The sequence below is a fragment of the Cadophora gregata genome (assembly GCF_030347475.1).
Source record: "Cadophora gregata isolate MNR1 chromosome Unknown scaffold_18, whole genome shotgun sequence".
Lineage (NCBI taxonomy): Eukaryota > Fungi > Ascomycota > Leotiomycetes > Helotiales > Ploettnerulaceae > Cadophora > Cadophora gregata.
In genome coordinates this window covers 1676212-1701575 of record NW_026695941.1, presented here as the reverse complement: position 1 = coordinate 1701575, position 25364 = coordinate 1676212, and the positions used below count along the sequence as shown (strand labels likewise).

Here is a 25364-nt window from a genome sequence, read left to right as displayed (position 1 = left end):
TGCGCTTTGGCGTAGAGGTGTCAGTGCAATGGGTTGAGTGTTGTTCGGAGTCGGGCTTCGTCTGATGTGTGGTATTGTATCGTCTGAGGGTTGCTCGAGTACGTTGTCGTCGCACCGATCTGCAGCTTTCCGTCGAGGGTCTCTTTCGTTCCAGGCACCGTTCGAGACCGTCGCCGTGGAATTGATGGTGTTTGTGTCTGTGTTTCCGCTGGTGGTGGTGTTGCCAGCCGCCTTTTTATATCCTCCTCTCTTGCTTTGGTCGAGTCGACTCAATTCCGTCGCAATCGATAACCTTCCACTTTCCACGTCTTATGATGCGCGCAGACACTCAATCCTGCTTGTACACGTCGCTTTGTCGGCTGCTGTGTTCGCCGTTGGCGTTGGGCGCAATCGAGTGGACTTCTCCACGTGTTGGCGGTGTTGTCTTGTCGCGACTGGATGATGGATGTGGAGTTGCGGGCAGTGGAGTGGTCGCGGGAGGGAGTAGCCGAGACTTGGAGGGGTTGATGTGTGGTGGGAGGGCACTCAGATAATTGCTTGCAATAACGAGTGTATCGAAAACGAAGATATAAACAAAATTCAGTCGAAGCAGCCGTAGCAGCGAAAGTTCATGAAGACCAGATGCAAGCAATCAAGAAAATCGGATGTATGATGTGTGCGGGTGGGCAGCGAGGCACAGTGACGCAAAGCCTTGTTGTCTTTTGGGCGAGGTTGGGAGACGAGAAAGCAGGTGGCAGGAAGCGAGGAACAACACCACATGGGGGACCTTGATAAAGTAGTGACTATGGCAATACACACGAATAATTGTGACATGTCAAAGTAAGTATGTTTAATATGTATGATCATTTCTATTCGATAGTGCACTGTGCTATGAACATCGTCAAGATTGATGTTTGTCCTTGGAGATGTATCACGTGACTCTGGTTGGGTGTCACTCGAGATGTCCAACCTCAGCCTTATTCCTTTTTCTTGCACTTCTTCAAACATCTCGCCTTCACAATTGTCTCTTCCTCGATTCTTTGTCACCGGAACCACGACGAGCTCGAAAAAGACGACAGACGTACCCACAGAACAATATTTACCTTGTGCCTGTTCTGTACCTACTCTGTGCCTACTCTGTGCCTGACCTGTGCTTGTCGAACAGCACTTCCCTCCTTGGTGGTGTTATCCAGCCCTTCCCACAAGGCCTCGACATGGAAGACCTTGTTGCTAGTCTATCGTTGGAGGATCTCGAAAACTACAAGTACGATCCTATTCATGCTGAGAACACGATACGCATCCTGACCCTCTATCCTGGGGAGCCGGGGAGCAGGCTAGAGGGACGTCTCGACTTTGCCAATATAGATCAACAGCCTAAGTATGAGGCTATCTCGTACGTCTGGGGAGATCCAACTCGATGCGATGAGATTGTGATTGAAGGCAAGTCACTTGGCTTGACCAAGAGCATCTCTGATGCTCTCCAGAGGATGCGCCATGAGACCGAAACTCGAAAGCTCTGGGCGGATCAGGTGTGCATCGATCAGGATAATTTGAGTGAGCGTGGACACCAGGTAAAGTTCATGAGTACGATATATAAGAACACGACGACAGTTCTGGTGTGGCTAGGGCCAGATGAAACGAAGTCTGCAGTCCCAGCGCTGGAGAAGTTTTTAGGACTCAAGGAAATACTTAACGATGAAGCCTGCTTGAAGATATTTACTGAAAATCAGAGACATCGCATTGAAATCTATGATGACGAGTCTTGGGAGCCGCTGAACAGATTCTACCACCTTCCTTGGGTAAGCCATCCATCCGAATACTTACCTGTCATATTAGATGCTGAATATTCAGTTCACAAGAGTATGGATTGAGCAGGAAGCTGGAATGGGAAGACCTATGCACCTGTTTTGGGGGGAGCAGGAATACGACTGGAAGCTCATATCGGTTGTATCAGATATTCTAAATCGACAACACAAACCACTCCGAAACCGTTATGACCTGCGCCCCTCACGCGTTGCCTATCTTGATAAAAGATTCATAGATCTTACAGTCAGGCACGGCGGAAAGGATTACTATCCTGGGGCAAGTTTTGTTAATAAGCTTAACTTTTCCAGAACGAAGGCGTCGACTGACCCCAGGGATCGGATATTTGCTAACCTGGGGCACTTCTCCGCTACCGTATTGCTGGAAAGCCCGCCTGCCTTTGAGGCGGACTATACCAGGGACATGGTGGGACTGTACATAGATGTTGCCATTCGAACCCTGAAAGGCTATCCGACGCTGGAGCTGTTGAATGCTGTTCATCATCACCACGGTATGACAATCGGCTGATTGACTGAGTTGTCATACTAACAACAAGCCTAGATGAAGAACGCTTACCATCATGGGTTCCAAACTGGGGCGACAACTCCAGGCGAAAGTGCATAGGCAAGCGCGATACTTGGCTCCGTGCCGCTGGGGCCACATCTCCTTCATTTACCATACAAGAGAGAGAGGGACTATTGTGTATCAAGGGACTTGATATCGACTCAATTGAGGTCCCATCCGAGGAACTCTCCCAATATGACTTCCGAGACAGCGACGTTCAGAGAGGTCGAGCTAAAGATAGTGTAGTACCACGGCTATGGAACTGTCTCTCTCAATTGTCCACATTTCAGCTCAAACACGAGTACATTAGCGGCGGAAGTGCTCTTCTTGCATTCTGTCAAGTTTTAAGTGCAGGTTGTTGGGCAATGGTTCGACGAAGCGGTGATCTGCGTAGAGACTTCCACTCAATTCCAGACAGTGTCTGCCTCCAACATGGAGCTGCTTATCTCACCAGAGTTTTGGGTGACGAAAATCTGGTTGATGACGAGGTCAGGAAAGCAGCTGAGGGTGGAGATGCCTTGGCTTGGAACGGAGGCCTCTCCAGAGTCTGCCACAGAAGGTCTCTGTTTCGCACTCGCAAAGGATACTATGGCCTTGGTCCAGCTGAGATTCAGAGAGATGATATGGTCGTTGTTCTCTTCGGCGGCACTACACCATATGTTCTGAGACCGACTGACCAGGGATATTGGTTTGTAGGAGAATGTTATGTACATGGCTTGATGAACGGCGAGGCCCTAGCGATGATGGATCGAGGAGAGTTGAAGGAGAAGACGTTTGTGATTCGATGAGATGCAGTGGCATATCATCCTGGTCCCGGTAAATACGTGAAGACGAATCACCTGATGACTGGTATGATTTTGACAACTGATGAGGAACCAAGGGGGACGATTGGAGCAAATGCTCCGATCAATTATCTGCACGCATCCGGAATTCTGGTTGGCGGGTTCACTCATTCCAAATTATGTACAGCCACGGACAAAGATTCAGGCTAGAGAGTCTGAGCTTCCCCGGGTCTGGAACTGGTGTACGCATTTACTCAAAAGTGGAGGATGTGCTCCAATGCCATTATCAGTTCGGACCTGAAATTGTGTTTCCGGACATCAGATACTGCGCTGAGCTCTAGGATTCATGTATTCCAATGAGTTGCTTTATTTCTCGTTGACGACTACTGCACGAGTTGAATTATACTTTCATCTTCGGTTTCCCAGTCTTAATTGTTATCGACTTCTGGGTTTGGGTCTGGGGATCTTTCTGATATGCACATACAGGGATTTCTATACGATGGATCTGTTCGCTTTCCCAGCCCTCAAATGGGAACTTCACTGCTATAACATTTAGCACGGGCTCTGAGCCAACAACAATGCGAGGTTAACTTTGCTAATCAAGTGCACAATCAACATGTCAGACTTTGTTGGTTTGATATCCACCAAACGTGTCACGCAGCTCCTCTTGAACACAAATCGGCCCATGTCAAGCGCCGAAAAGCCACGAAAGCCCACTCGATCCACAGATCTACTGGTCCAAGAGACATGGCAGTTTCTTGTTGTTGTCAAGATTTCATATCTCAACAACAATTCAAGCAAATGCCATTTACGGATCCCGGAACTAGCTCCTCCGTCATCCCCATCAACCAGCAGCACGATTTGAAGTCAAATCTCGACTTCTAACTGGTTCGCCTGTAGACGGTACGCGGGCCGTATGAGAAGAATATTAAACGCGAGCAGGAAGCTTTCGTGTGTATTTATCCGCCCTTTTACCCCCTTTTAGCCGTTGGCCCTTTTGTGTGGAGCCCCTTATTTTCTCCACGAGTGAGAGGGGACGATCTCGCTTTGCCGCAGACTACCCCGCGAGTCCCCCGCGTTAAACTGCACCTCCATGCATGCCACAACGGCCACCCGTTTCTACTTCTGGTTCCAGACTCGCGAGCGGCGTCAGATCAGTTCGGGATTTGATTCTCTCTGCCGGATTGGCCAATGATATTTTGATCCTGGGATGTTTATCTGATGTTGGGTTCGTCAAGCTAGGGCTGTTGGATGCAGCTCGAAACTTTCTTGAGATGGATTTTGGGTGATCAACACCTTGCTTGTGACTTGCTGGGATGAACCAAGTCGACTGCATCCTGGAGGACCAGGACTGTGGGAAAATCTGGTCTGATAGATATAAACAGACCTCTGCTCATCCGTTTTGTCGGTTTTCAGAGCCAAAGTTCCTTCGACTTCCCCATTCCATTCCGTCTCATCACTGGAGGGTTTACGCCGCATTAATCAACCATGGCCCATGATTCCCCAGAGCCAATGGCTACCGTGCCAGACGCCTCCATCGAGAAAGCGCCTCACGTTCACCACGACGAGCACACACTCGACATGAGCGGGAAAATGCTCGACGATGAAGCCAGACTTGCCACGGCCATCGAACACAACGCAACAGTCTGGCAGAGTATCAAGACATATCGCAAGGCCGTCTTCTGGTCTGTAGTAGTTTCAGCATCCATCATCATGGAAGGTTACGACACCACGCTCATTGGATCGTTCTTCGCCTACCCATCTTTCAAGAAGAAGTACGGACATTACAGCGGTGAGGAGTACGGCTACCAACTTTCCGCGCCATGGCAAACAGGACTGCTGGATATCCAAGCTGTTGGCAACATCATCGGCGCTCTGGGTAATGGTTACTTCACGCACAAGTATGGACACCGCATTGTCATGCTGGTCAGTCTCGTCATGATGACTGCCTTCATTTTCCTCACCTTCTTCGCTCCAAACGTCGAGACTCTCCTCGTTGGTGCCTTCTTCTGCTCCATCCCCTGGGGAACATTCGCTACTATGGGTCCGGCCTATGCTATGGAAGTTTGTCCTTTGGTCCTCAGAGGCTACCTTGCAGCTTTCGTCAATCTCTGCTGGGCTATCGGTCAACTTCTCTCGGCCGCCATCCTCAAAGCACTTGTCAACAACAACACACAGTGGGGCTACCGCATCCCATTCGGCTTGCAATGGATTTGGGTAAGCCATTCACTAATCTGCGCAACTTGGGATCAAGACTAATACAGACAGGTTCTCCCCCTCTTCACAGCAGCTTGGTTCTGTCCCGAGTCACCTTGGCATCTCGTCCGCAAGAATCGCCTCGAAGAAGCTGAACACTCCCTCAAGCGTCTCTCTCAGGACTCAGACAATGTCGACCACAAAGCCGCCATCGCACTCATGGTCCACACAACTCGTCTCGAAGAACAAGAAGAGCTCGGCACATCATACTGGGATTGCTTCAAAGGCACCAACTTGCGCCGTACCGAAATCGCCTGTTTCGCTTTCTTGTCACAAATCACCAATGGCGGCGCTTTCGCTTACAGCCCAACATACTTCTTCGAGCAGGCTGGTATCGATGCTGATGTGTCTTACAATATCGGTCTCGGCGGAACTGGAATCGCTTTCTGCGGAACTGTCATCTCGTGGTTCATCATGAATAGGATTGGTCGTCGTCCGATTTTCCTTACTGGATTCCTCTGCATGGTATCCTGCCTCTTTATCATCGGTATCCTCGCCTGCGTCCCCGGTGTCGACGACTCCAAGACAATCAAATACGTGCAAGCATCACTCTGTCTCGTCTGGCTCGGCTCCTACAGTATGACGGTCGGTCCAATCGTGTATACTATCGTGGCTGAAATTGGTGCCACTCGTCTACGTACCAAGACTGTCGTTCTCGGCCGTTCCACATACTATGTCGGTAACATTATCGGTGGTGTGTTGCAGCCATATATGATGAACCCTACAAAGTGGAATTTCAAGGGTAAGACTGCTTTCTTCTGGGCGGCTTTGGCGACTATTACAACGGTTTGGGCGTGGTTCCGTTTGCCTGAGACGAAGGATCGGACGTTCGAGGAGTTGGATGTTTTGTTCTTGAAGGGCATTCCGGCGAGGAAGTTTGCGAAGGCCGATGTGGAGCATGAGGATCTTAGTTGAGGATATGCAACATTTTTTCTAGCTTTGATGAAGTCATTATTTTGATGAATTTCAATTACTTTTGAAGTACCCTACGAGTCGCATTCTATCTTAGATCGCTCCCGTGAGTTTGAAACAAGACGATGCAACCGCCCAAGAAGGAAACCGAATCGTGGATAAACAACAACCAATCAATATGCCCTGGAACATGCAGGCACATGGATAAATCTGCAGTCATCTTTCCCGCGCGTGAAAATCAACATCTTAAAAACACCATCAAAATCCGATCCTAAATTCCCGATCCTCCTCTAACTCCCTCAGAATCCCATCGTCTTTTACCTGATGGCTCCCACCATCTCCAACAATGTCTCCATCCTACCTCCCAGCTCTTCAAGGAGAAAAAGAAATACGCCTCCTCCACATCAGCTCCACCACAGCATTCACCTCCCCCATAACCTGCATCCTCAAAGCACACTCCCTATCCGACAAACCTGTTTATGACGCACTATCCTACACCTGGGACAATACAGGTGGTTTCAAATCCATTATTGTGAACAGCGTGTCTTGTAACGTGACATCGAATCTAGAGCTTGCATTGAGGCATTTGAGGACTTGTGGTGGCGAAGGGGAAGAGGGAAAGGAGTTGGTGTTGTGGGTCGATGCTCTGTGTATTGATCAGAGCAATGATGAAGAGAAGGCGGTGCAGGTTGGGATGATGGGGGAGATTTATAGGAATGCGAGGAGGGTAAGGGCGTGGATTGGGGTGAGGGATGAGGAGGATGTGGATGTGGATGATGCCAATATCGATGATGAAGTGGAGGGAGAAGGACTGGGGAAGAACTGGACTGTTTGGAAGCTCTTGGAGGACTTCGGTACTTCGCAGAAGTTTGATTGCTGGGATGAGGAGCAGCCGCACAAGTTGCGGCCTGGGAAGGATTTAGATGAGATGGTAAGTTTCGCATCAATTTTCTTGTGTTTCCTTGAGCACGAAATTTCTATGGTCACGTTTCAATCGTCTAACAGAGAATAGGCAAACTCACTCACAAATTGCTGGGAAACCCACAGTGGTAAGCAATCCTGGATGGTGCTAGCCAGGCTTCTCAAACGTCAGTACTGGAGACGAGTCTGGATCCAGCAAGAGCTCTACAACAACCGAGAAGTCATGGTCCACTGTGGGTTTAGATCAGCACCCTTCGAATGCTGGACTCGAGCTCTAGAAGCCCACTCACATGAGTGCTCCATCGATCCTTCTGATCGAACGCTCAAGCTACCTTCTGGACGTGTCAGGCCGAGCTCCCAAAAACTCATACAAGCAGGTTCACTAGTCGTTTGGTTCGGCCTAGGGCGTCGTTACCATGAGCGTGTGAAGAGTCGACAAGCTCATTTTCGACTGTTGCGCGAACAATTATCTAGAGGAGCCACGGATCCGAGGGATAAAATCTATGGTATTCTGGATATGGTGGAGTGTTGGGCTGAAGGACGGTTCAAGGCTGACTACACAGCTTCCACTGCGGAGGTGTACACTCGAGCTGTGCTCTCTACTATCGAGCATTGGAAGTCACTTGATGTACTACTGGATACAATGCCCTGTCCAGTCGATATGAGAATGCCAGGTTTGCCGACATGGTGTCCTGATTGGAACCATTACATCGGGATGTCGGAGGATGGATCAGAGGAGGCAACAGACTTGAAATGGGCTGAAGTACCGCACGGCCTGAATCGGTGGTGCGATAATAAGTTTGACTACAATCGGAACATCAAAGGCCATATCAAAGTTTCGGACAATGGGCGGGTACTTCGCTGTTTTGGAATCAAGTTGGACGAGGTGTGCGATGTAGCGGATGGCCCATGGAGTCCAGGAAACGAAACCCCAGCATATGAGAATCTCGAGCGACTTTTACGTTTGACAGGTGCTGAGCACGACTCTGGACAAAGAGAGGCTCTGTGGCGTACACTGATCAGCAATCGTGCTTGGGATCCGGACTTTGAATCGACTCCGCAGAGGTTCGTACAGGCACCTGATGACTTTGGCGGGAGATTCGAGACCTGGCTTGCGATGGCTCGTCTGAGGCACAAACTTGACCAAACTCCGGACGATGCTACTCTTCAACCTCTGAGAACCGACGGGAGCCTTTTGGCAAAAGCAGTTCTGCCTATGGACCAGCAACCAGAGCCTGGAACGACCAGTGAGGAGGCTGTGGAGCAAGTTGTCATGTGGCAGCATCCTTTTCTAGCCTCCTGCCAGATCGCTTCACGTTGCCGCCGATTCTTCATGACAAAAGGTAACCACATGGGTTTAGCACCTGTTCATGTTCTACCTGGAGATGTGCTTGTTGTGTTGTACGGTGCTACGTTACCGGTCGTTTTGCGGCCTGTCGAGCTGCATTTTGAGTTTGTGGGGGAGGCTTATATCAATAATTGGGAAAGGGGAGAAGCGTTGGACTTGGCCGAGAGTGGAGAGATGAAAGAATGTTTCTTTGAGATTCGCTGATGAGAAAAATTTTAGACACAGCTTAGGTGGGGGCTCAATATATAGGGTTGACACATAGTAATCAGATATCGAGCCCAAGTTGAGATATTATTGACTCTGAGAATAGCTAAGCGAAAAATCCGCGGCAGTACGACGGCGAGACAGCTTTACTTGCCATGCAGGAAAGGGCAGTCCAAAGGTGTATCATTTTATGAGAAACGCTGGCTAGTAACTACAATGAGGCAATTTTCCAATGAACCTAAACCCTCAGTGAATGAATGTACGAAGTAGGATCGCACATCTAAGGAGCATTTGAGCAAAATAAATGCCGTGTAAAAGAAATAAAGAGCTTTGTGGTAACAAAAAAGGAGGATATTGAAGAGAAACCAGCTTCAATAGTAACCTACAAAGGACCAGATTATAAATGCGCAAGAAAAAAGACACAAGCCCCGTGATCAATTTCTATTGACCCTTGTTACTCTGAATCAGCCAACCTGCGAAACCCAAGCTTAAAGTGAATGTCGAGTCAACAGCAGTTGTAGCTCAAATATCGTCCTGGACCTGAACAGACTCGAGTACTTGTAACTTCTGTGAATTATAAGCCGCCTCGTCTTGGTGATTTCCGGTCAAGTGAGATATCTCTGCCAATTTCTCAAGCACCTCAACCTTCTCTGGGTCGAATAGGCCTGTAGCGTCAATATTCTCAAATTCACGAATCCAATGCAGACAAGATTTCAAGCTTTCCATAGCCACAATATACATCTTCAGACAGTAACGGGCTAGACCGATGTAGTAGAAGTCTTTGATGACGAAGTACAGGTTCTGCCATTGATCATTCTCGATCATGACACCTCGTTCGAGCAAGATGTTAGCCTGAGCTTCCATCTCTTCATACTTCTCATGCTCGTAGAGGACTTCAACTCGAGTTCGAATGACATCCATAGGACGACGATTTGATGGACCGAAGTTTTGATCGAGGGAAGTAAGGTCGGGAAGGCGTTCGTAAAGCACGTCTGCTCCACCGCGATTTATCTTTCGTCTAGCAAGGTTCATTTGCATCACGAAACTGTTGTAGTATTCTGGTCCCAGATAAAAATGGAATAGCTCGGCGTACCGAGTCATGACACGCTCTTCAAGCTCTTCCATGTTGTCGAGGCCTAGCTCTGCCAGTGAGACATATATCGAGCGTGTCGCTTGTTTTGACAAGGGGTCAATTACACTGCTACTGGCAACGTGTTTCATCAGACTAGCAGCGGCAACAGGATGTCCACGCTGGTGTAGATCATTGATCCTCTGAATTATGTTTGGAAGTATGTCGTGGTAAGAACCTCGTATCAGAGTGGGAATCTCTCGGAATGCTTTCCTCCAGAACAGCCCGCCAGCTTCGGTGTTGCCGGAAGTGAAGTTACTACAGCCGGTATCGATGCCACCAACGAAGGAATGGAGAGCCTGCCGCTCTGGTGATTGCATTTCTGAACTTGCGATTATGGTCTCGGTTCCTGTAGGCAACCATAATTTGGCTTCGAAAGATCCTTTAATGTATACATCCACATCGCGCAGCAATTTCTCTGGAATCTGCCATATTCGCGGCGGCGAAGGAGGATTTCGCAATGGCGGAGACGGTGGTGGTGTGTAAGCTTCGATCTCTAAGCCCGGTCCATCCCTTGGTTGGAACAAAGACTTATGCTCGACGTTCTTGATATGTTGGCGTCGAGCAAATTCTTCAATTTGCTTCATGTCAACTGGCCTGCCCCTCAATAGGAAGACGCTATGCTTTCCTGAAGCCTCGCGAGTCTGCTTGATTCTCAAAATCGTCATGACCTCTTCCCGTTTGACTTTTCTGTGATAGCCCCACTTTCTGAGTCTGGATTTGTAGATGGCTTCTCTGGCGGAGCTCATTTTAATGATGGTTCTATTTGATGACGAGGCTGAGACTTACGAGGCAACCACTCCATGTGTATCTCGAATAATTTGCATAGTGTCCTCCAACGTCCGCTTTTCGGTTATATAGAGCCGGAGATGTCTTCCTTGCAGTCATCCATTGATGTGATGGTCGCCGGAGGGTCACTTGCGACGGCTTGTTGATCCATCTGTGTAGAGCTTCCAAGTAGGTTGGGTAGGCTGTAAGAAGCCGGGTACCAGCCCAGGAGATATTGGAAGCTCATAGACGATAAAAGGAATTTCAAACCAGCTTAGCCACCTCACTCAGTAGAGTGCTTTCATCAGGCTGAGAGCTGGGATGTGCAGATCACGCCGTGATGCAAGAACACGCCCCCGTGTCAAACTTGACCAATCCAGCTCTGAGTCTGCAGCGAAGCGATTGGCCTCGAGCAAAAGTTTCATCAACAACGCCATGTAGAGCGCCACAGTACCTGATAGGACGCATTGCTGTGAGTCCTCCTCACAGAGAACGACAACTCCATGGCTGCTTACGACCACCATCCTCCTATCAACATGAATATTTAATAAGTTTTGCACCTATGCCATGGATACAGCTCCTACAAGACTCTCGTCGACCGAAAAAGTAAAAACAGTAGATGAAAGTAACCAATACAGTTCCGGCAAGCTGTTCAAGTGTTCCGGTACATGCATCCCGCCAAGCAGAGGCTTCTGAGATCTCGAAGGCCTGATGGACCTCATTGAGCCGAACGAGATGTTGCGGGCTCGACCCTTTTTCCTGTTCCAATATATATACCCCTCCAGTTTCTCTTCAGGAGCTTCTGATCTGGCAATACCTTTCACTGATAATTTGTTTCTCATCAGTCTACTCCATCAAGACTCGATACTCCAAGCAAGATACCCGCCTCTACTCTTTCCACACATACACACACACACACTGTCCCTTTACACTTCAACTCCAGCCCACCAAGAACAAAAGCAGACATAATGGGTCTCTTCGACACCGCCAAGGAGAAGTTCTCCTCCAAAGTCAACGAGAAAGCCACCAAGTACTCTGGCCTCTCCGACAACGCTCTCCTCGAGAAGGACGTCAAGAAGCAGCGCCAAGTCAACCGCAGACAGGTTTCAACCGGTACAGCTGGCGCCGCCTGCATTGGAACATCCGGCATCAGCGCCCCGATCCACGGAAGTCTCGCCGCCTATGAGAGCGGAAAGCTGGCTAAAAGTGGGTTCAAATCAGTCATGACGCGCGATATCATTGAGAGTCGAAGCCAGGCGAGGGTTGCGCAGGGAAAACCTGCCTTGGAGCGACGACAGCCGACTTTCTTCCAGACTGTCAGTGACACCACCGGTGGTGTGATAGATGGTGGGCTGGGTACGGGCGCTGGGAAAGATGCCTTGAAAGCTTTCTTGGACCGTGTGGGGAAGTGATGGACTGGCTATAGGAATGGCGCTGTAGGTTACCTGCCTTAGCTGTTGCTCCAAATGATCAGTGACTTACGGTTGTCGATAGGGAAAATACACTCACACGAGTTTCCGCCGCCATTCCCCCACACCCAGTGCTGTAAGGGCCGTCGAATTTCAAACTGTTTTGGGTTTTGGTGATCAATCTGCTTGCTCGATGTCTGTTTTTGATCTCGGTGACTTCAATTCAGCCATGCAGGTGAGCTATCACAGTCATTTCTGCTACCGGTACCAGTCTATGGTGATCTCGAGAAGGATGAAATGGAAAATTCCACTCTTTATTGTAGTTCAGAATATCTTGGAACCCACTGTCGCAGGATCTACTACATCCAACAGAAATGAAATTTGGGCCTGGCAGGTTACCAGGCTCCAACAAAGTAAACGAAATGCGGGTGGTCAAGAGACCACTTCTCGATGTGACCCGCAGCAAGACCCATCATTACGTATCCTTCGGCATATTCCCACACAAAAGACAGGCACAAGGAGCGGAACAGCAGACAGCCATTGGAATACTAGCATTGATAAATAAGGACACTGAACGAGATCGCCTATACCACGGCTGAAGACAAACTCATGCATTCATTGGATATAACCAGCATCTATTATACACCGCATCTCCATCTCCATCCCCATCTCCATCTCATGTCAACCCTCCTAAAGACAGATGCTCAACTCGATCTCCCCATCCCACTTCTTGACTTCCATCCAAAAAAAGCCCATGGAACAAAACACCTGGTGTGACATCCTTTCCCTGGATCCCAACGCCAGCCTGACAGACAGCATACATGCACCAACCAGTCCACATACATGCGAAATGAACTCAAAAACTCCATGCTACGATGACCCAACAGCAAGCAAGCAAGCACGCAAAAACAGTTTTTGTACAAGGTGTAGCCCGCCATCCATCTATCCATCCATCCATCCACCTTCCAGTCCATCATACAGCTCAACTCAACTCATCGCAATTACCATCTACCTCCCCATATTCTCCCTAACCTTACTCCTCTCCACCTGTGCCAACAGATTCGCATTCTCGCGATCCTTCTCTTCGAGACGTTGTCTCGCGCTACTGCGATCAACAAGTCTCGCTTCCCTTTCAGCCTTGAGTTTATACTCCAATTCCTGGAGTCTGAGCTGCCATCTCATGTCCGGCATGTAGTCCTCCTTGACGCTATTCGCGACACTTTTCTCGCCGGTGGAATTGCTCCCCGCTCTGGAGACGGCGCGACGATCGACGGTTTCGACGGCCGAGGTGGAGTGGTTGCGGGTGAGTGTCGAAGTGCGGCTCTTGTCTACGGATCTATTGCGCGGACCTGTTGGGATCGAGGGACTTGGGCTGGGGTTCTCGAACGTGTTGGAGCGGACGTCGACTGCGGCTCGTAAGGCAGAGACTTCTTTCTTGAGTGCTCTGTTCTTTTCAGTGAGCTTCATGATCTCTGCTTTGCCGTCACTGCCAATTCCAGGTATCCCACTTCGTGCCATTGTCTCGAGGCGATCCAGGCGTTTCGTGCGTATCTCGAGATTTGACTCCAGGGTCTGGTATTCCTTCCATAGATCCTTCTCCACAGAGCGGATACGAGATCTGAAATCGCCAACGAGGGTCTCAATGGTCTTGACCGCTGCGAGTAAATTCTTTGAGAAGCCCGGAAGCATGGTAGAGACAGCCTCGAGAGAAGGTAGTGCACGGCCATTGATGAGACTATTGTTGTGAGTCCAGTCGCTTCCGCAGAGAGCCGAGAGGCGATTCCACAATGCAAGAAGGAGCTGGTTTCGCTCATTCATCTGATCCTTGAAGTTATTCTCCAGGGTCGCAATCTTTCTACGATCCTGTTGGCGAGATGTTTCGAGTTCCAAGACACGAGACTCCTGCTGTGTGAGTGTCCGTGTGGTGTGCTGTTGGGTCTTTTGAAAAGTCTCGAATTGATGCTTCGTGTTACGATGAGTTTGTCGCTCCTTGTCAAGCATGTCTGCCAGCTTCCTGGACTCCAAGGCATGCGACTCAAGGAGAGAATCGCGATGTTTGATGAGACGCTCCTTCTCGCCAAGAGAAGCTTTGGTGGCGTCGAGGTCCCGAATGGTATTTTCCAGCTCTCGTTGGAGCTTGGCAATAGACTACTGACATTAGCGATATCAAGAAAATTGATTATGGAACTTACATTAAGAAGACTTGAGCGTGTGCCATTGAGATCGCCCAATGCTTCTCTCAAATTACTCTCAAGTTCCATAAGCCTCTGTTTCCATTCAGCAGCCTCCACTTCTCGAGACGTGAGACTCTTCCGAAGTCTTCTTGCTTCATCCTTGGCACCGGAAGCTTCACGGTTGAGATCGTTGAGGACCTGTTGAACTTCTTGCTTCTCTCTTCCGGCGACAACTTCACGTTGATATCTTTCGTTGTTGAGTCGTTCTTCCAGTTCTTTAATTCGTTCTCGCTCTTCGTGGAGAGCGTCCTCGGCATTCTTGACTGCTGCCTCAAGATCACCAATCTTGATCTTGTCGCCGTCTTGCTCCTCCCGCAGGAATGCGATTTCGCCTTGGCTAGACTCCTGCTGAACTGTCAGACGATTGATCTTGCCATTGGCTTCGACTAAGTTATTCTCCATCTGCTCCAATTCGCGATTGGCTTCCTCAAGTTCTCGTTCCAGTTCCTCGATCCTTCTTGCCTTGCCCTCGTGATCATCTTCTAGCCTGACAAGACCTTCACTCATTTCTCGCATCTCGTTTTGCAGCGCGTTGAAGTTCTCCGTGGTGTCTGCTAACTCTGTCCGAAGTCGCTCAATCTCAGCATTCGCTTCATCGGCCTCTTCGGCGAAACCGTCAAGTTCTTCTTGGGCTTCTTTCCGTAGAGACTCAAACATGATCTCGGCCTCTTCTTGTCCTTGCAGAGCTTCATCTCGATCGGTTTGCATCGTGACCAAGTCAGCCTCAGCAAGCTCCAAGGCTTCTTGCAGCTCGCTTGCCAGAGTCTCGGCGTCCTTCTTCTGCTGCACAGCAGTTTCAAAATCTTCCATACACGATTCAAGCTCACGTTGGAGGTCCTGGTTGTGAATCTTCAAGCTGTTTATTCGATCACGCAACTCGGCATGTTTGTTCTCGAAATCTTCTCGTTCAGTGTCGTCCATGTTTGTGATTCTGGTTCCGACACTATTTCGTGATGAAGAACGTTCATGGGCTCTTGAAGCGGACCGGTCCAGAATACTATCTCCGGCAATGGACCCACCGCCTCGTCGCTGACCAAGTTTGAGATCTTCAATTTCTTGGTACAGGCGCTCCTTTTCTCGATTTCGGGAAGTCAGCATTGAAGTCTGAGCACCTACTTCTCGGCGAAGCTCAGCATTCTCGTGCCTCAATTGTTCAGCCTCTCTTCTGAGATCCTCGGCCAGAGTGGTTGCAGAGCTCATAGCACCCGTCCGATCATCGTCGCGGAATGACATCCCTGATCTTGGCCTTGAGGGTGAGACTTGGCGCTTCTTCGTGATGTTGTAGATATTTGTTGTATGGTTCAGACCAGGCATACCGGTGGATGATGTGGTCTCAGTCTTCAATCGGAAGATTTCCTCGCGGAGCTTCTTGTTCTCGTCGTCGGCTTGCTCCCGGCGAGAAGTTTCTTGCTCCAGAAGATCTTTCCAGACATCCATCTCTTCTCTTGCCTCAACATTTTGGCCACGACGCTCGCCCATTTGGCGGACAACTTCGGCCAGGTTCCGCTTCTCATTTTCCCGGATAATTGCATCGTTTCGCATCTTCTCAATCTCGGTAATGTATTCCTCGGTACGTTCGCGCAAGTACATGAGCTCCTCCTCTCGCTCTTGTGCACCCTCTTGATCGAACCACTTTGGACTCGGGTCGCCTCCTGATGTACCCGCTGTAGATGGCCGCTCTTCGTCATCCTTCAGTTGCTTTTCGAGATCCTTAACTTTTCGTTTCAAAGCCTTGTTATCTCGCTGCATCACTGCGAGTCCAGTCTTCAGTTCCACATTCTCAGAAATCATCTCTTTGACACCCTCTTCTGAAAGCTTGTCCAGTCTGTCACTCAAGAACATGACTTTCAATTTAAGATCAAAATTCTCCTTGGAAAGTCGCTCGATAGTGCTGCTTTGTTCCTTCAGAGTCATGTTCTTCCCATTCCTTCCAAGGGTTGAAGCAGCAAATCCTGATCGTCTAGGCGAAACTCCATTCTTGTTCCGATATTCTTGCGCAACAGAAGCAGGAACTTGGACATTCCTAACATGCCGAGCGATGACCGTATCTGTGGGAGCAGCAAGAGATGACCTGGCTGTCGTTGCACGAGGGGTTTCTGGCGGTGACATGTCGCCTGGTTTGCGCTCCCGATTTTGTTCCTCCTCAGTCAAAGTTGCAAAACTACCATCCTGGCCGGGCCCTGAGAAGTCCTCGATACCGGACGCCATGCTTCCCAGACTGATTGACCGGGAAAGACCCATGCTGCTGCGCGAGAACCCATCTGCTGGAACCGCTCCCCCAGATTGTAATGCATAGTCCGCACCAAGTGTAATGTCGCTGCCGTCGTCAGGATTGGTGATGAAGGAGGAGACCGACGAGTGCTGGCTGGCGTGTCGACTCCGGAGAAACTTGGGTCTTCTACCAGACGATTTTCGATTGAGCAGGGCGACCCCAGGGGTGCTGCCTGCATCTCCAAAGGATGTATTACGACTTTGATTCGAGGCATCATCTTTCAGGGTCGACTGATTGTCAGAAGACTCGGTGAACGAATTTCCCTTCTTCTTCCTAGGTGTAGCTTCGACATCGTCCTCGTTGTCAGTCGGCCCCTGTGAATAGTCATCTCCGTCGTATGCTGCATCGTAACCTCCGGCGCTCGCCATAGATATCGCTCTGGAGACAGTTCTTGCTGCCGCAGCTGCTGTTGGAGAGGACGACATCGTTTCTAAAGCAGATGTTGTATCACCTGTGTCCATGGTTTCGTCCATACTGTCAGAGTTTGCGCGGAATATTCCTGGCGTCTGGTATGCGTTCGCTGGTGTGGGAGGAGAAAGAGGGACATCTAAGACCTGGTCCTTAGGTTCTGATTTGCTTGGTGTAAATGATCTCTCGGGTGATCTCTGCTGGTCTCGAGGAGGAGGTTGCGCGCCATCGAATAGATATGTATCATCTGCGCCTTTCTTCCCGTCCATACTAATGGGTGATGGTATGGGCATGAAACTGGACTCTACATCATTCAGATGTCTCTGCATAGCCCTCTCATCCACCGTATCGCCCAGCGCATCACTTCCTCCTCCATTCTCGCTCGGGTTGGACAGTATACTGCTGTCACCTGGAGGGGGTAACGAAGGTAGGGTCGCTGGGTCGAGGGAGGGTATTCGATTATTCTGCTTGTGTTCCTCCGTATTCACCGGCGCATTCTCGAATATCGAATCGTCGAAGTCCTTCTTGTCAGGGGACAAATCATCCAGGTCGTCGATCCCAAAGCCGCCAGGAACCTTGCGCGAATCTTTCCGCGCCGTCTGCGGGCGTTCCTCTGGCCCTGTTGACAGTGATGCTATTGCGGTTTCTGGGTGCTCTTCTCCCTCCGCCATATTGTGTGTTGGACGCGTCGCATCCGTACGCTACAGATTCGAGGATCCAGAATATTTGCACGCTGCTCGTGCGAGGAGGACGCTTTTAGATCAGACGCGCTCGGTCGTCAGGGATGATGCTGATCCTGCTGGAAGGAAGGACGAGCGATGTTTGGGCTGTGGGTATCACCTTCAAGTGCGCGGATATCTTGCGCCGGTGTGTAGAAGTGGTGGCGATGTTGATAGAAACATTTGTGAACTCTGTGGTGTTGTTTCTCTGTCTTCGCTGGCGCTGCATGGGGCATTCCGATTGAGTCGGCACTCAGTGTTTTGATTCTGGCGAGTCTGCTGGCCAGGGGAAATTAGATCCCTGTCGGATGCAGCCAGTAGCAGCTCCACTAACCTCACCTGGATAGTCCAACGTCACATGACTGGTTCGGTAACGGTTCTTATTCCCCTATTTTTTCCATTATTGTCATGGAAGAGAGGCGAAATCAATGAGAATTCCTACGCTATAATGAAACTTAGAGATGTTAGTGAACTTGCCAAATTTTCACCCCCTTTTTGGTTCTTAGATACAGTTGAGGACATACCGAACGCTGTTTTAGCGAGCCTAATATCAGTGGAACGCTTCCCAGAACAGCACCTGGACTACAGGTCGAACCTTATTATTGGACCCGACTTATATTTGTCGAGCAGGTAGAATGTTTGTGACCTATGGCAAACAGAACTGAAAGTGGCATTCTTTTATTCTATTCTCTTATGTATTTTTATAACAGCAAAGTTTCCCTTAGGATTACTTCCTGCAACATCAGCTTCAGGTCTCGATTCCTATTCCGCATTTCGTGTATCGATCAAAATATCAATACATCAGGTGAGATTCAAAACAGTCAACACAACATCTCTCTATCGAGCACTGAATCCACCAGTTTATCCCATCATACGTTTCCAGAACTCCCAAGTCCCAAAATAGCATTTCTTTATCCGGCAAGAGTTATCATCACCCAAACCCTTCCAGAAGAACTTTAAACCCGAGGTCGAGTTTTTCCTTTCACAAATACTAGGTACCATAACCAAGCCCCAAGTCTCGCTTACCATGTGCAATCGCGATGCTGGAACTCGTCAGATTTAGCGAGAAGGAACCGTCAGCCTCACCTACCGGATTAGCACAGAATTTGAAGACTATTCTGATGAAGCAATTGGGCTTAAAGCTCTAAGTGAAGCTCGCTGGGTGCGATGAGATGATGATAATGAGGAAGACTTAGTTCGAGGTATACGCCGCTGGTAAGATTATAACAAGATTGGCTATTACTGCTGCTTTGGATGCTCTATTTGTCCAGGGTAGTGTACGCTATTGAGAAGTGCGGCTTGGGAATATACAAGGTCACTTTTTCAAATTTACCACAGGACGAGTATCATAAATGACTTTATAATGTCATCGTATATGCATGCAAATATTATTTATAAGAGGAAAGGTCTAAATTCATGAGCCCGAAACGCCTAACGGACCAAGCAAGATCCTTAACACCATGCCTCAACAACATCCTAATCTCTCAAAGTTTAACAGGACACTTTTCATAGACAATCTTGCCACCACTCACTTCTCAACCCCCTCCCTAGTAGGCACCCACTCCCTCGCATCCCCAAACCTCTCAAGCACAAACCCCGCACTCCCCGGATTCTTCACCCCCCTCTCAAGCTGCCTCTCATAACTAACCATCCTCAACCTCTCCCCCTCCCTGGGCGTCAAATTCAAATAAACCTCTACCCCAACCCCATGCAAAAACAACGCCAACCACAACGCCATCCCAAACCCCATCCCCAGCGCAACCCCGACGTTCTCCGCATCCCCATCCGTCATACTCGCCTTAAGCGCAACAGGCAGCGTATCACTCCCAGGAATACACTGAGGGTATCTCTGTGTGAAATCAGGCGGTTGGTTCTCGAGGTCTGAGGAGCCGGAGACGATGTATGCGATTTCGCCGCAGGGGCGAGTAGCGCTGTAGTTGTTTTGCGAGGAGATAACCAACGCGGCGAGGATCATGATGATCCGAGTCGTGATGATAACACCAAAGTAGAACCAAGCTCTCAGCATCCACGCGCGGTGCTGATCGATCTGCAAACGCTTGATATTGACATACGCCATAGCAAGCGAGACCTCGGTAATAATCGCAAGCAGGCCCACAGCAGACTGGACGTCTAGACCACCACCGAAAGCACGTCGAGCGATCATAAGAGCGCCGATGTTGCCGAGTAGGGAGAGGAGTAGGAGAAGGTAGCCATTGAGACGGTGGAAGAGGAGGAGTTTGTGCCTGATGACGGGGATGAATTGGAAGACGGCGAGGAAGCCGGCAGGGATGATGGTGACGAGGTGGAGGGTGATGCCGATCCTGTAGTGGGAGGAGCGGTAGTTGTACCATTCTCCTGGGGCGGAGCCGTTTTTGAAACTGCTGGATGAAGAGCCGCCGATGTTGAGGTAGGAGAACCGGGCAAGTGTGAAGCCGAGCATGGCCCCTCCAAATATGATGACTGATTTCGTTAGCATCTGAATAGTTTGTTGGGGCGAGGACTTACATAGAGGAAAGTTGTATCCTTTCTGAAATCCTAGTGGTCGATATACCTTCCTCACTGCCGTCACGAACTTGCCAGCTTTTCGTGTTGGCGAGTTTGAAGGTGTCGACGAAACTTGATCATGAGATTTGGAAGTCATCGTGATACCCGAAGACGATTGCTCTAAATTTTCTGATGTCGAAGCCATATTCAAAAGACCAAAGCCGTTGTTCGTAATCTTGAACTTCAATGAATTAGGTTTTCGAAAAGACAAGGAAATTGGAAGTACATATACCAGGAGCAGGAATGCTTGGCTGCCTTCGTCACACGCCCAATCAAGGCTCCCGACACGAGCTGCAGCAGCCTCCGTGCAACGTCGGGAGAACAATCGACCATCGATGCACGTTGGGAAGGATTTTACGGACGATAGCAATACCAAGAGGACGGTATCATGACGACTCATAATGAATTAGGATTTCCGCAGTCGCATACCCAAGTGGAGCCTGCGTCGCTAAATTTGCTGCAAGGGATTACAGTACGATGCTAAGTATTGTTCCCTAGCAGGTGTGTTCCCGTCAGATGCATCGAATGAGAGAACATGCTTAGAAGCCACAGCACGGTACAGATGTCTTGGATGCGAAAGCAAACGCGCAATCAGAAAGCCCCATGGCTCTGAAAGTACGTCAAAACTCGTGCGGATTAAGGTTGAGATTCGTTGGATGTGGAGGCCTCCCGCTGCGGCGCAGTGCAGCCACAACCCTTGCTTGCTGTTGGCCTTCCGAACTCTAGGCCTGATGGTAGGATGGCCAAGCTTTGACTCGCACGTATGGCTCATGTTAAAGCAGCTTTCTCGTATGTTATTGATCTTCAATCCCACAGTTATTCAAGAAAGTCTTCTTAGACTCTTCTCGCTCTCGCTTGTTGTGCGACAAGAAAACAAGCGAGTGCGAGGAGTGGAGAATTGTAATGGATACTATGAGTCTTGTTCAGTGCTTGACTTCTCTTGGCTAACAGCCTCATGAATCATGACTTCGCGCTAATCAAGGCACAAGATCTGAGATGTCAGACGTCAATCTGGATCAGAAATAATCATACAGCGTACGCTAGATTTGCGATTGACAAATTACATTCTCTAGTCTTCAATGTTTCAAGCTTGATGAAAAATGCCATTTATTTACTTATCCTTTTCCCTTCTCCCTTCTCACACTAAACTCCGAAGGTTCATAAACAGCGAAACACGGATTTGCAGCTGTATTTTCGTGACCCAGGTAGGATCCCGAGTAACGCATCATACTCAGCACTTGGGTGGCGTCACGTTCCATTTCACGACGCATTCAGCCCTGTGCTGCACTACCGCTCACAAAATCTGCTTCCGAGCTATCCAACGCGTGGTCAAAGAAGCCACCGAGTTGAGATGCTGGCACATACGATAGGTGCCACTGCGGTGCCGACTGGCGAGCTCCACTGATGGTGGAGATGGATCTCTGATGACCGATATTGATTGCTGTGGATGCAGCTGAGAACGTTGGGGACTCGCAAAATTCACACGGAGTTGAAGAGGGACGTTTCAGAGACAAGAATCTGATCATTCTCATTCTCACTCTACTCGTCTATTCTTCCCCAGGACAATGAACAGGAACAATAGTATGAACTCCTCTACCTCTATCAGAAGCCTCCAAATACAAGCCCCAACAATCTGGGTGAAGAATACAAACTTTATAGCCCTTTACTTTCCCCGGTCCATCAAGAAAGCAGAAATATACCGATTCTCCCCCCTGGGACCCATGCAACTCCCCACCCAAGTATGAGCCAGAGATGGTAAGTCCGCAAGAAAACCCAGCACGAACCATATTACGCTTTCTGCTGTCCCAGATATACTAATTCTGGACTCTGAGCCGGTCAACATCAAAAAAGTCAAAGTCAATCATCCAATTCCCCTCAAACTCATCAATCCCCGGATCAGGGACGTCCCAGACGGCAACATCCTGCAACCCATTCCCACCATGCACCTCATCCAAATGCTTATACGCACCCGCCATATCCGGCGAAACATGCCCACAAACCCAGCAGAAATGCACACCGCAGCTCACACACAGCATATGATTGCAAGTGCCTTGTAGCTTTTCAACAGGTACGCGGCACGATGGACATTCTTTGGTTTGGTTGGCAGCGTCGGCTTTGTAGGCGTTGAGGGCGTCTTGGCCGTCGGTGGCGTCGATGTATTCGCGGCAGGTGAGGTCGGTGTGGATGGCGCGGCAGGAGGTGCAGATGCTGTGCAGGCAGGTGGTACATGTTATGGAGGAGGTGTTTTGGTCTTGGGTGGTGGCTTGTTGGCTGCGGGGGATGGGGCGGTAGATTGTTGGGCAGTCGGTTGTTGGGCAGTAGGAGAGCTGGAGGGGGAGAGGTTAGTCCTTCTCGTGTACCGGGGTATACACAGTATGGAGGCATACCTCATCTGAGTGAGAACGGACATGCATGTCCAAGCACATGTTCAAGACGGACTCAAACTTGTCGGCGGAGAGTTCCTCACGGAGAAGGTTGATATCGAAGAGATACTTGCATTCAGAGTTATCAGGGCAGGTACCAGCACATGTCAGAGGGAAATAAGACTGATCTTGTGGATTGAACTGCAGATTGAAGCATTCCCGACAATAGATGTGGCCACAAGGGAGAGAGACGGTGTCTTGAGATGAGAGTGGTGGGCTCCAGCAGATGACACAGCTCTTGCCAGCAGGTTGAATGCCTGGATTAAGGAGAAGGCGAGCCTGTGACAGGGTTAGAATATGTATGCAAGGAGTCAGGAATTTGGATTGACTTGCCTTACGAAGATCCGCGGCAGAACTACAGAGCTTGATCTTTGGTCCATCTGTTGTGCTCAAGCGAATCTTGTCACCGAAGACGGGCTTCAAGATTACTAGAGCCTGTGTAATGGTCATGCCTCCAAACATTCGCTGCAGCAGTCAATCACGGATCCCTAGATTCACTACGGGAGTCGAGTACTTACGATTGTAAAAGCCGTTTCGTAGTTGAGATCCTGAACCTTAGCCTTCAGCATCATCCAAGCACGACTGCGATCCTCATAAGTGCCACCGTATATAACTAGATGACCCAGATTGATCCATCGATGAACATGAACATTGTTGTGAAGAGACAACCAATTGAGATAGTGACTATCTCCGTCAGCAAATGCCCTTGGGAGAGTTGAAAAGTGGGCTTCTGAAGGATGAAAACATACCCAGCATCAGCTGCAGTAGCAAACCAAGGATGCCACAATGCAACAACACCATCAGTGACAACCGTCCCCGCCAACAACTTCTCAATACGAGCCTTAGTCTTCGCAACGATTGCAAGTGCATCATCGCCAGCAGCTGAGAACCGAATAACCCAGGAAGACTTTCCCGCACCCTTGTTAATCTTCAGCATATCCTTATCGCGCTTCTGGAGCTCGACTCGCATAGCTTGAAGCTGTGGTTCCAGAGCCGAAGCGATCTTGTTCGGAATATTGACTTTCATGGACGCGACAGGATCGATAGTGAGCTTCTTGAAGTCAAAGCCGGCGGGGCGGTCTGTCTTGCTTGTGAAAATCTTGACTGCCTGGAGTATCGAAAAATCAGCTTGGTTGCCATGTGTTTGAGAAGCCTGGGAGTCTGGGATTTTCCTTACCTTCAAGGCATCCTGTCGGTTACAGAAAGTCGCGCTTACAATCATCCTAGCACCATCAACACTCTCACCAACGTGGAACGATTCAAGAGAACCAAGACTCTTCAATGTTGCTTCTACGATTCCCACCAACAGATCGCCTGTAACAACTGAACCATCTCGATTGGACTCTCTGATCTTGATCTTCTTTGGGACGGGACATCCGGCGATAATGATTGTGTTCTGGACCCAAACACTATCCGCGTTTACATCCAGATTGTTGAGCGAAAAACTCTGGATGGAGCGGCCACCCTCGTACTTTGATTGTGGTATTGCCCTGCATTTGATACGTCGACCGGAAGGTGTAAAGAGCTGAGAGAGCGAGGTGGGGAGTGATTCGATGACGGGAGTGTTGACTCGGTATTCGATGAAGGCCATCCGAGCGGTCTTTCCCCAGCTGATATTTACAGTACCAAGCTGAACCCATTCCCAGGGGTTAGAGAGGGGTATGAGTTCTTTGACTATCCTGTAGGAAAGGTCAGCACTCAGCTCTTCGAGACGGAGACAGGTGATGTAGGACTTACAAGTTACTGTGGATCAGAGCTTGTTTGGCTTGGCTGACAATAGTCTTTGCAGTCTTGGAGTCATTGAATCTGATATTTTAGCATTATTATGTGTAGTGGGAATGGTTTGTCTTACTTCACTGTAGCAATGAGGCTTTCGAGGTTGGAGGCGTCGTGGAGTTCAACGCTCAAATCACAGGGACTTAGACCAAAGGCACCGGCAAGGAGACCAGTGACACTGTCAATACTCGTACTTTCAGGCTTCAGCCCGATGATCTAGCAACCTTTCAGCTGATATTCAGGTCAAAGACAGAGAAAGGCACTGAGATGTTAGCGAGGCAGTATGCTACTTGACTCGAAAAGCTGCTCTAGCGGAAGAGGAACCTCACTCTTGGAGCAGGGCCCGCAGGAAGGTAAACAATGTCGCTTACCTGGATACTAGAACAATCCGCAGGCAACTTAATCGAAACAATAGCAACTCCAGGGCCAAACTCTACGACAGCACCAAGGATGTCTCTGCGGAAGGCAGGTGTGAACTCCGTCGAGGTAGCCTTGAGCGCCGAACCTGGGACAAAGGCCGGTGCAGTGGCATTCAATGCCTTGCCGCCGCCAGAGAAGACAGCGTGTGGTACAGAACGGTCCATCATTGTGATGGTAAAGGAATATTCGAGGTCTGGTTGCTTTCGAGTCTGGTTCGGAACATGAACTCGAATGTGAGGTACTCTCTCGAGACTAGACGGGAGCAGTTAGCTATGAAACAACGGGTGATGTGCTGAAGAAACGGTTGTTTGTTAACAGTAACAGGTATCTTCCATCTTTGTACTGATCGTAAACATCAAAGGTCGATACGTGCCTGAGTTGAAGATCGAATGAGCGTGAAAGAGAAAGGAGATTCCTCCGGATATTATCAGTGAAAGATTTGCTGTCAAGCGGTCAGGCTGGCGACAGTGTGATTGATTACCTGCAAGCAAAA

At 49.3% G+C, this 25364-nt stretch overlaps 9 protein-coding genes across 9 annotated transcripts; 4 read left to right on the top strand and 5 right to left on the bottom strand.

Moving 5' to 3' along the window:
- Positions 1-1193: 1193 nt before the first annotated feature.
- On the top strand, positions 1194-3134 carry ONS95_006963 (uncharacterized protein; the record flags this gene model as incomplete). Its single annotated transcript, XM_058500449.1, has 3 exons — positions 1194-1778; positions 1831-2293; positions 2344-3134. The coding sequence occupies 3 exons, from the start codon at positions 1194-1196 to the stop codon at positions 3132-3134; spliced, it is 1839 nt and encodes a 612-aa protein (XP_058350287.1).
- Positions 3135-4616: 1482 nt separating this feature from the next.
- Positions 4617-6299, top strand: ONS95_006962 (uncharacterized protein; the record flags this gene model as incomplete). The annotated part of the gene is made up of 2 exons (XM_058500448.1): positions 4617-5345; positions 5397-6299. The coding sequence occupies 2 exons, from the start codon at positions 4617-4619 to the stop codon at positions 6297-6299; spliced, it is 1632 nt and encodes a 543-aa protein (XP_058350286.1).
- A 198-nt stretch (positions 6300-6497) lies between these two features.
- ONS95_006961 (uncharacterized protein) lies at positions 6498-8769 on the top strand (the record flags this gene model as incomplete). The annotated part of the gene is made up of 2 exons (XM_058500447.1): positions 6498-7227; positions 7309-8769. Exons 1-2 carry the CDS (start codon positions 6643-6645, stop codon positions 8767-8769), a joined length of 2046 nt encoding a protein of 681 aa, XP_058350285.1. The 5' UTR covers positions 6498-6642.
- A 522-nt stretch (positions 8770-9291) lies between these two features.
- ONS95_006960 (uncharacterized protein) lies at positions 9292-10647 on the bottom strand (the record flags this gene model as incomplete). Its single annotated transcript, XM_058500446.1, has 1 exon — positions 9292-10647. One exon carries the CDS (start codon positions 10645-10647, stop codon positions 9292-9294), a length of 1356 nt encoding a protein of 451 aa, XP_058350284.1.
- A 987-nt stretch (positions 10648-11634) lies between these two features.
- On the top strand, positions 11635-12078 carry ONS95_006959 (uncharacterized protein; the record flags this gene model as incomplete). Its single annotated transcript, XM_058500445.1, has 1 exon — positions 11635-12078. The coding sequence occupies one exon, from the start codon at positions 11635-11637 to the stop codon at positions 12076-12078; it is 444 nt and encodes a 147-aa protein (XP_058350283.1).
- A 1005-nt stretch (positions 12079-13083) lies between these two features.
- Positions 13084-17660, bottom strand: ONS95_006958 (Anucleate primary sterigmata protein B; the record flags this gene model as incomplete). Its single annotated transcript, XM_058500444.1, has 2 exons — positions 13084-14223; positions 14268-17660. 2 exons carry the CDS (start codon positions 17658-17660, stop codon positions 13084-13086), a joined length of 4533 nt encoding a protein of 1510 aa, XP_058350282.1.
- A 1413-nt stretch (positions 17661-19073) lies between these two features.
- ONS95_006957 (uncharacterized protein) lies at positions 19074-21153 on the bottom strand. Its single transcript, XM_058500443.1, has one exon. It carries the CDS (start codon positions 20650-20652, stop codon positions 19237-19239), a length of 1416 nt encoding a protein of 471 aa, XP_058350281.1. The 5' UTR covers positions 20653-21153; the 3' UTR covers positions 19074-19236.
- Positions 21154-22066: 913 nt separating this feature from the next.
- On the bottom strand, positions 22067-24266 carry ONS95_006956 (uncharacterized protein; the record flags this gene model as incomplete). The annotated part of the gene is made up of 5 exons (XM_058500442.1): positions 22067-22579; positions 22640-23140; positions 23194-23359; positions 23425-23783; positions 23853-24266. 5 exons carry the CDS (start codon positions 24264-24266, stop codon positions 22067-22069), a joined length of 1953 nt encoding a protein of 650 aa, XP_058350280.1.
- Positions 24267-24647: 381 nt separating this feature from the next.
- ONS95_006955 (uncharacterized protein) lies at positions 24648-25038 on the bottom strand (the record flags this gene model as incomplete). Its single annotated transcript, XM_058500441.1, has 2 exons — positions 24648-24667; positions 24831-25038. 2 exons carry the CDS (start codon positions 25036-25038, stop codon positions 24648-24650), a joined length of 228 nt encoding a protein of 75 aa, XP_058350279.1.
- Between the last annotated feature and the right edge of the window lie 326 nt (positions 25039-25364).

Coding starts and splice junctions, on each gene's coding strand:
- ONS95_006957 (XM_058500443.1), bottom strand. CDS start 20,652: ATGAGTCGTCATGATACCGTCCTCTTGGTATTGCTATCGTCCGTAAAA.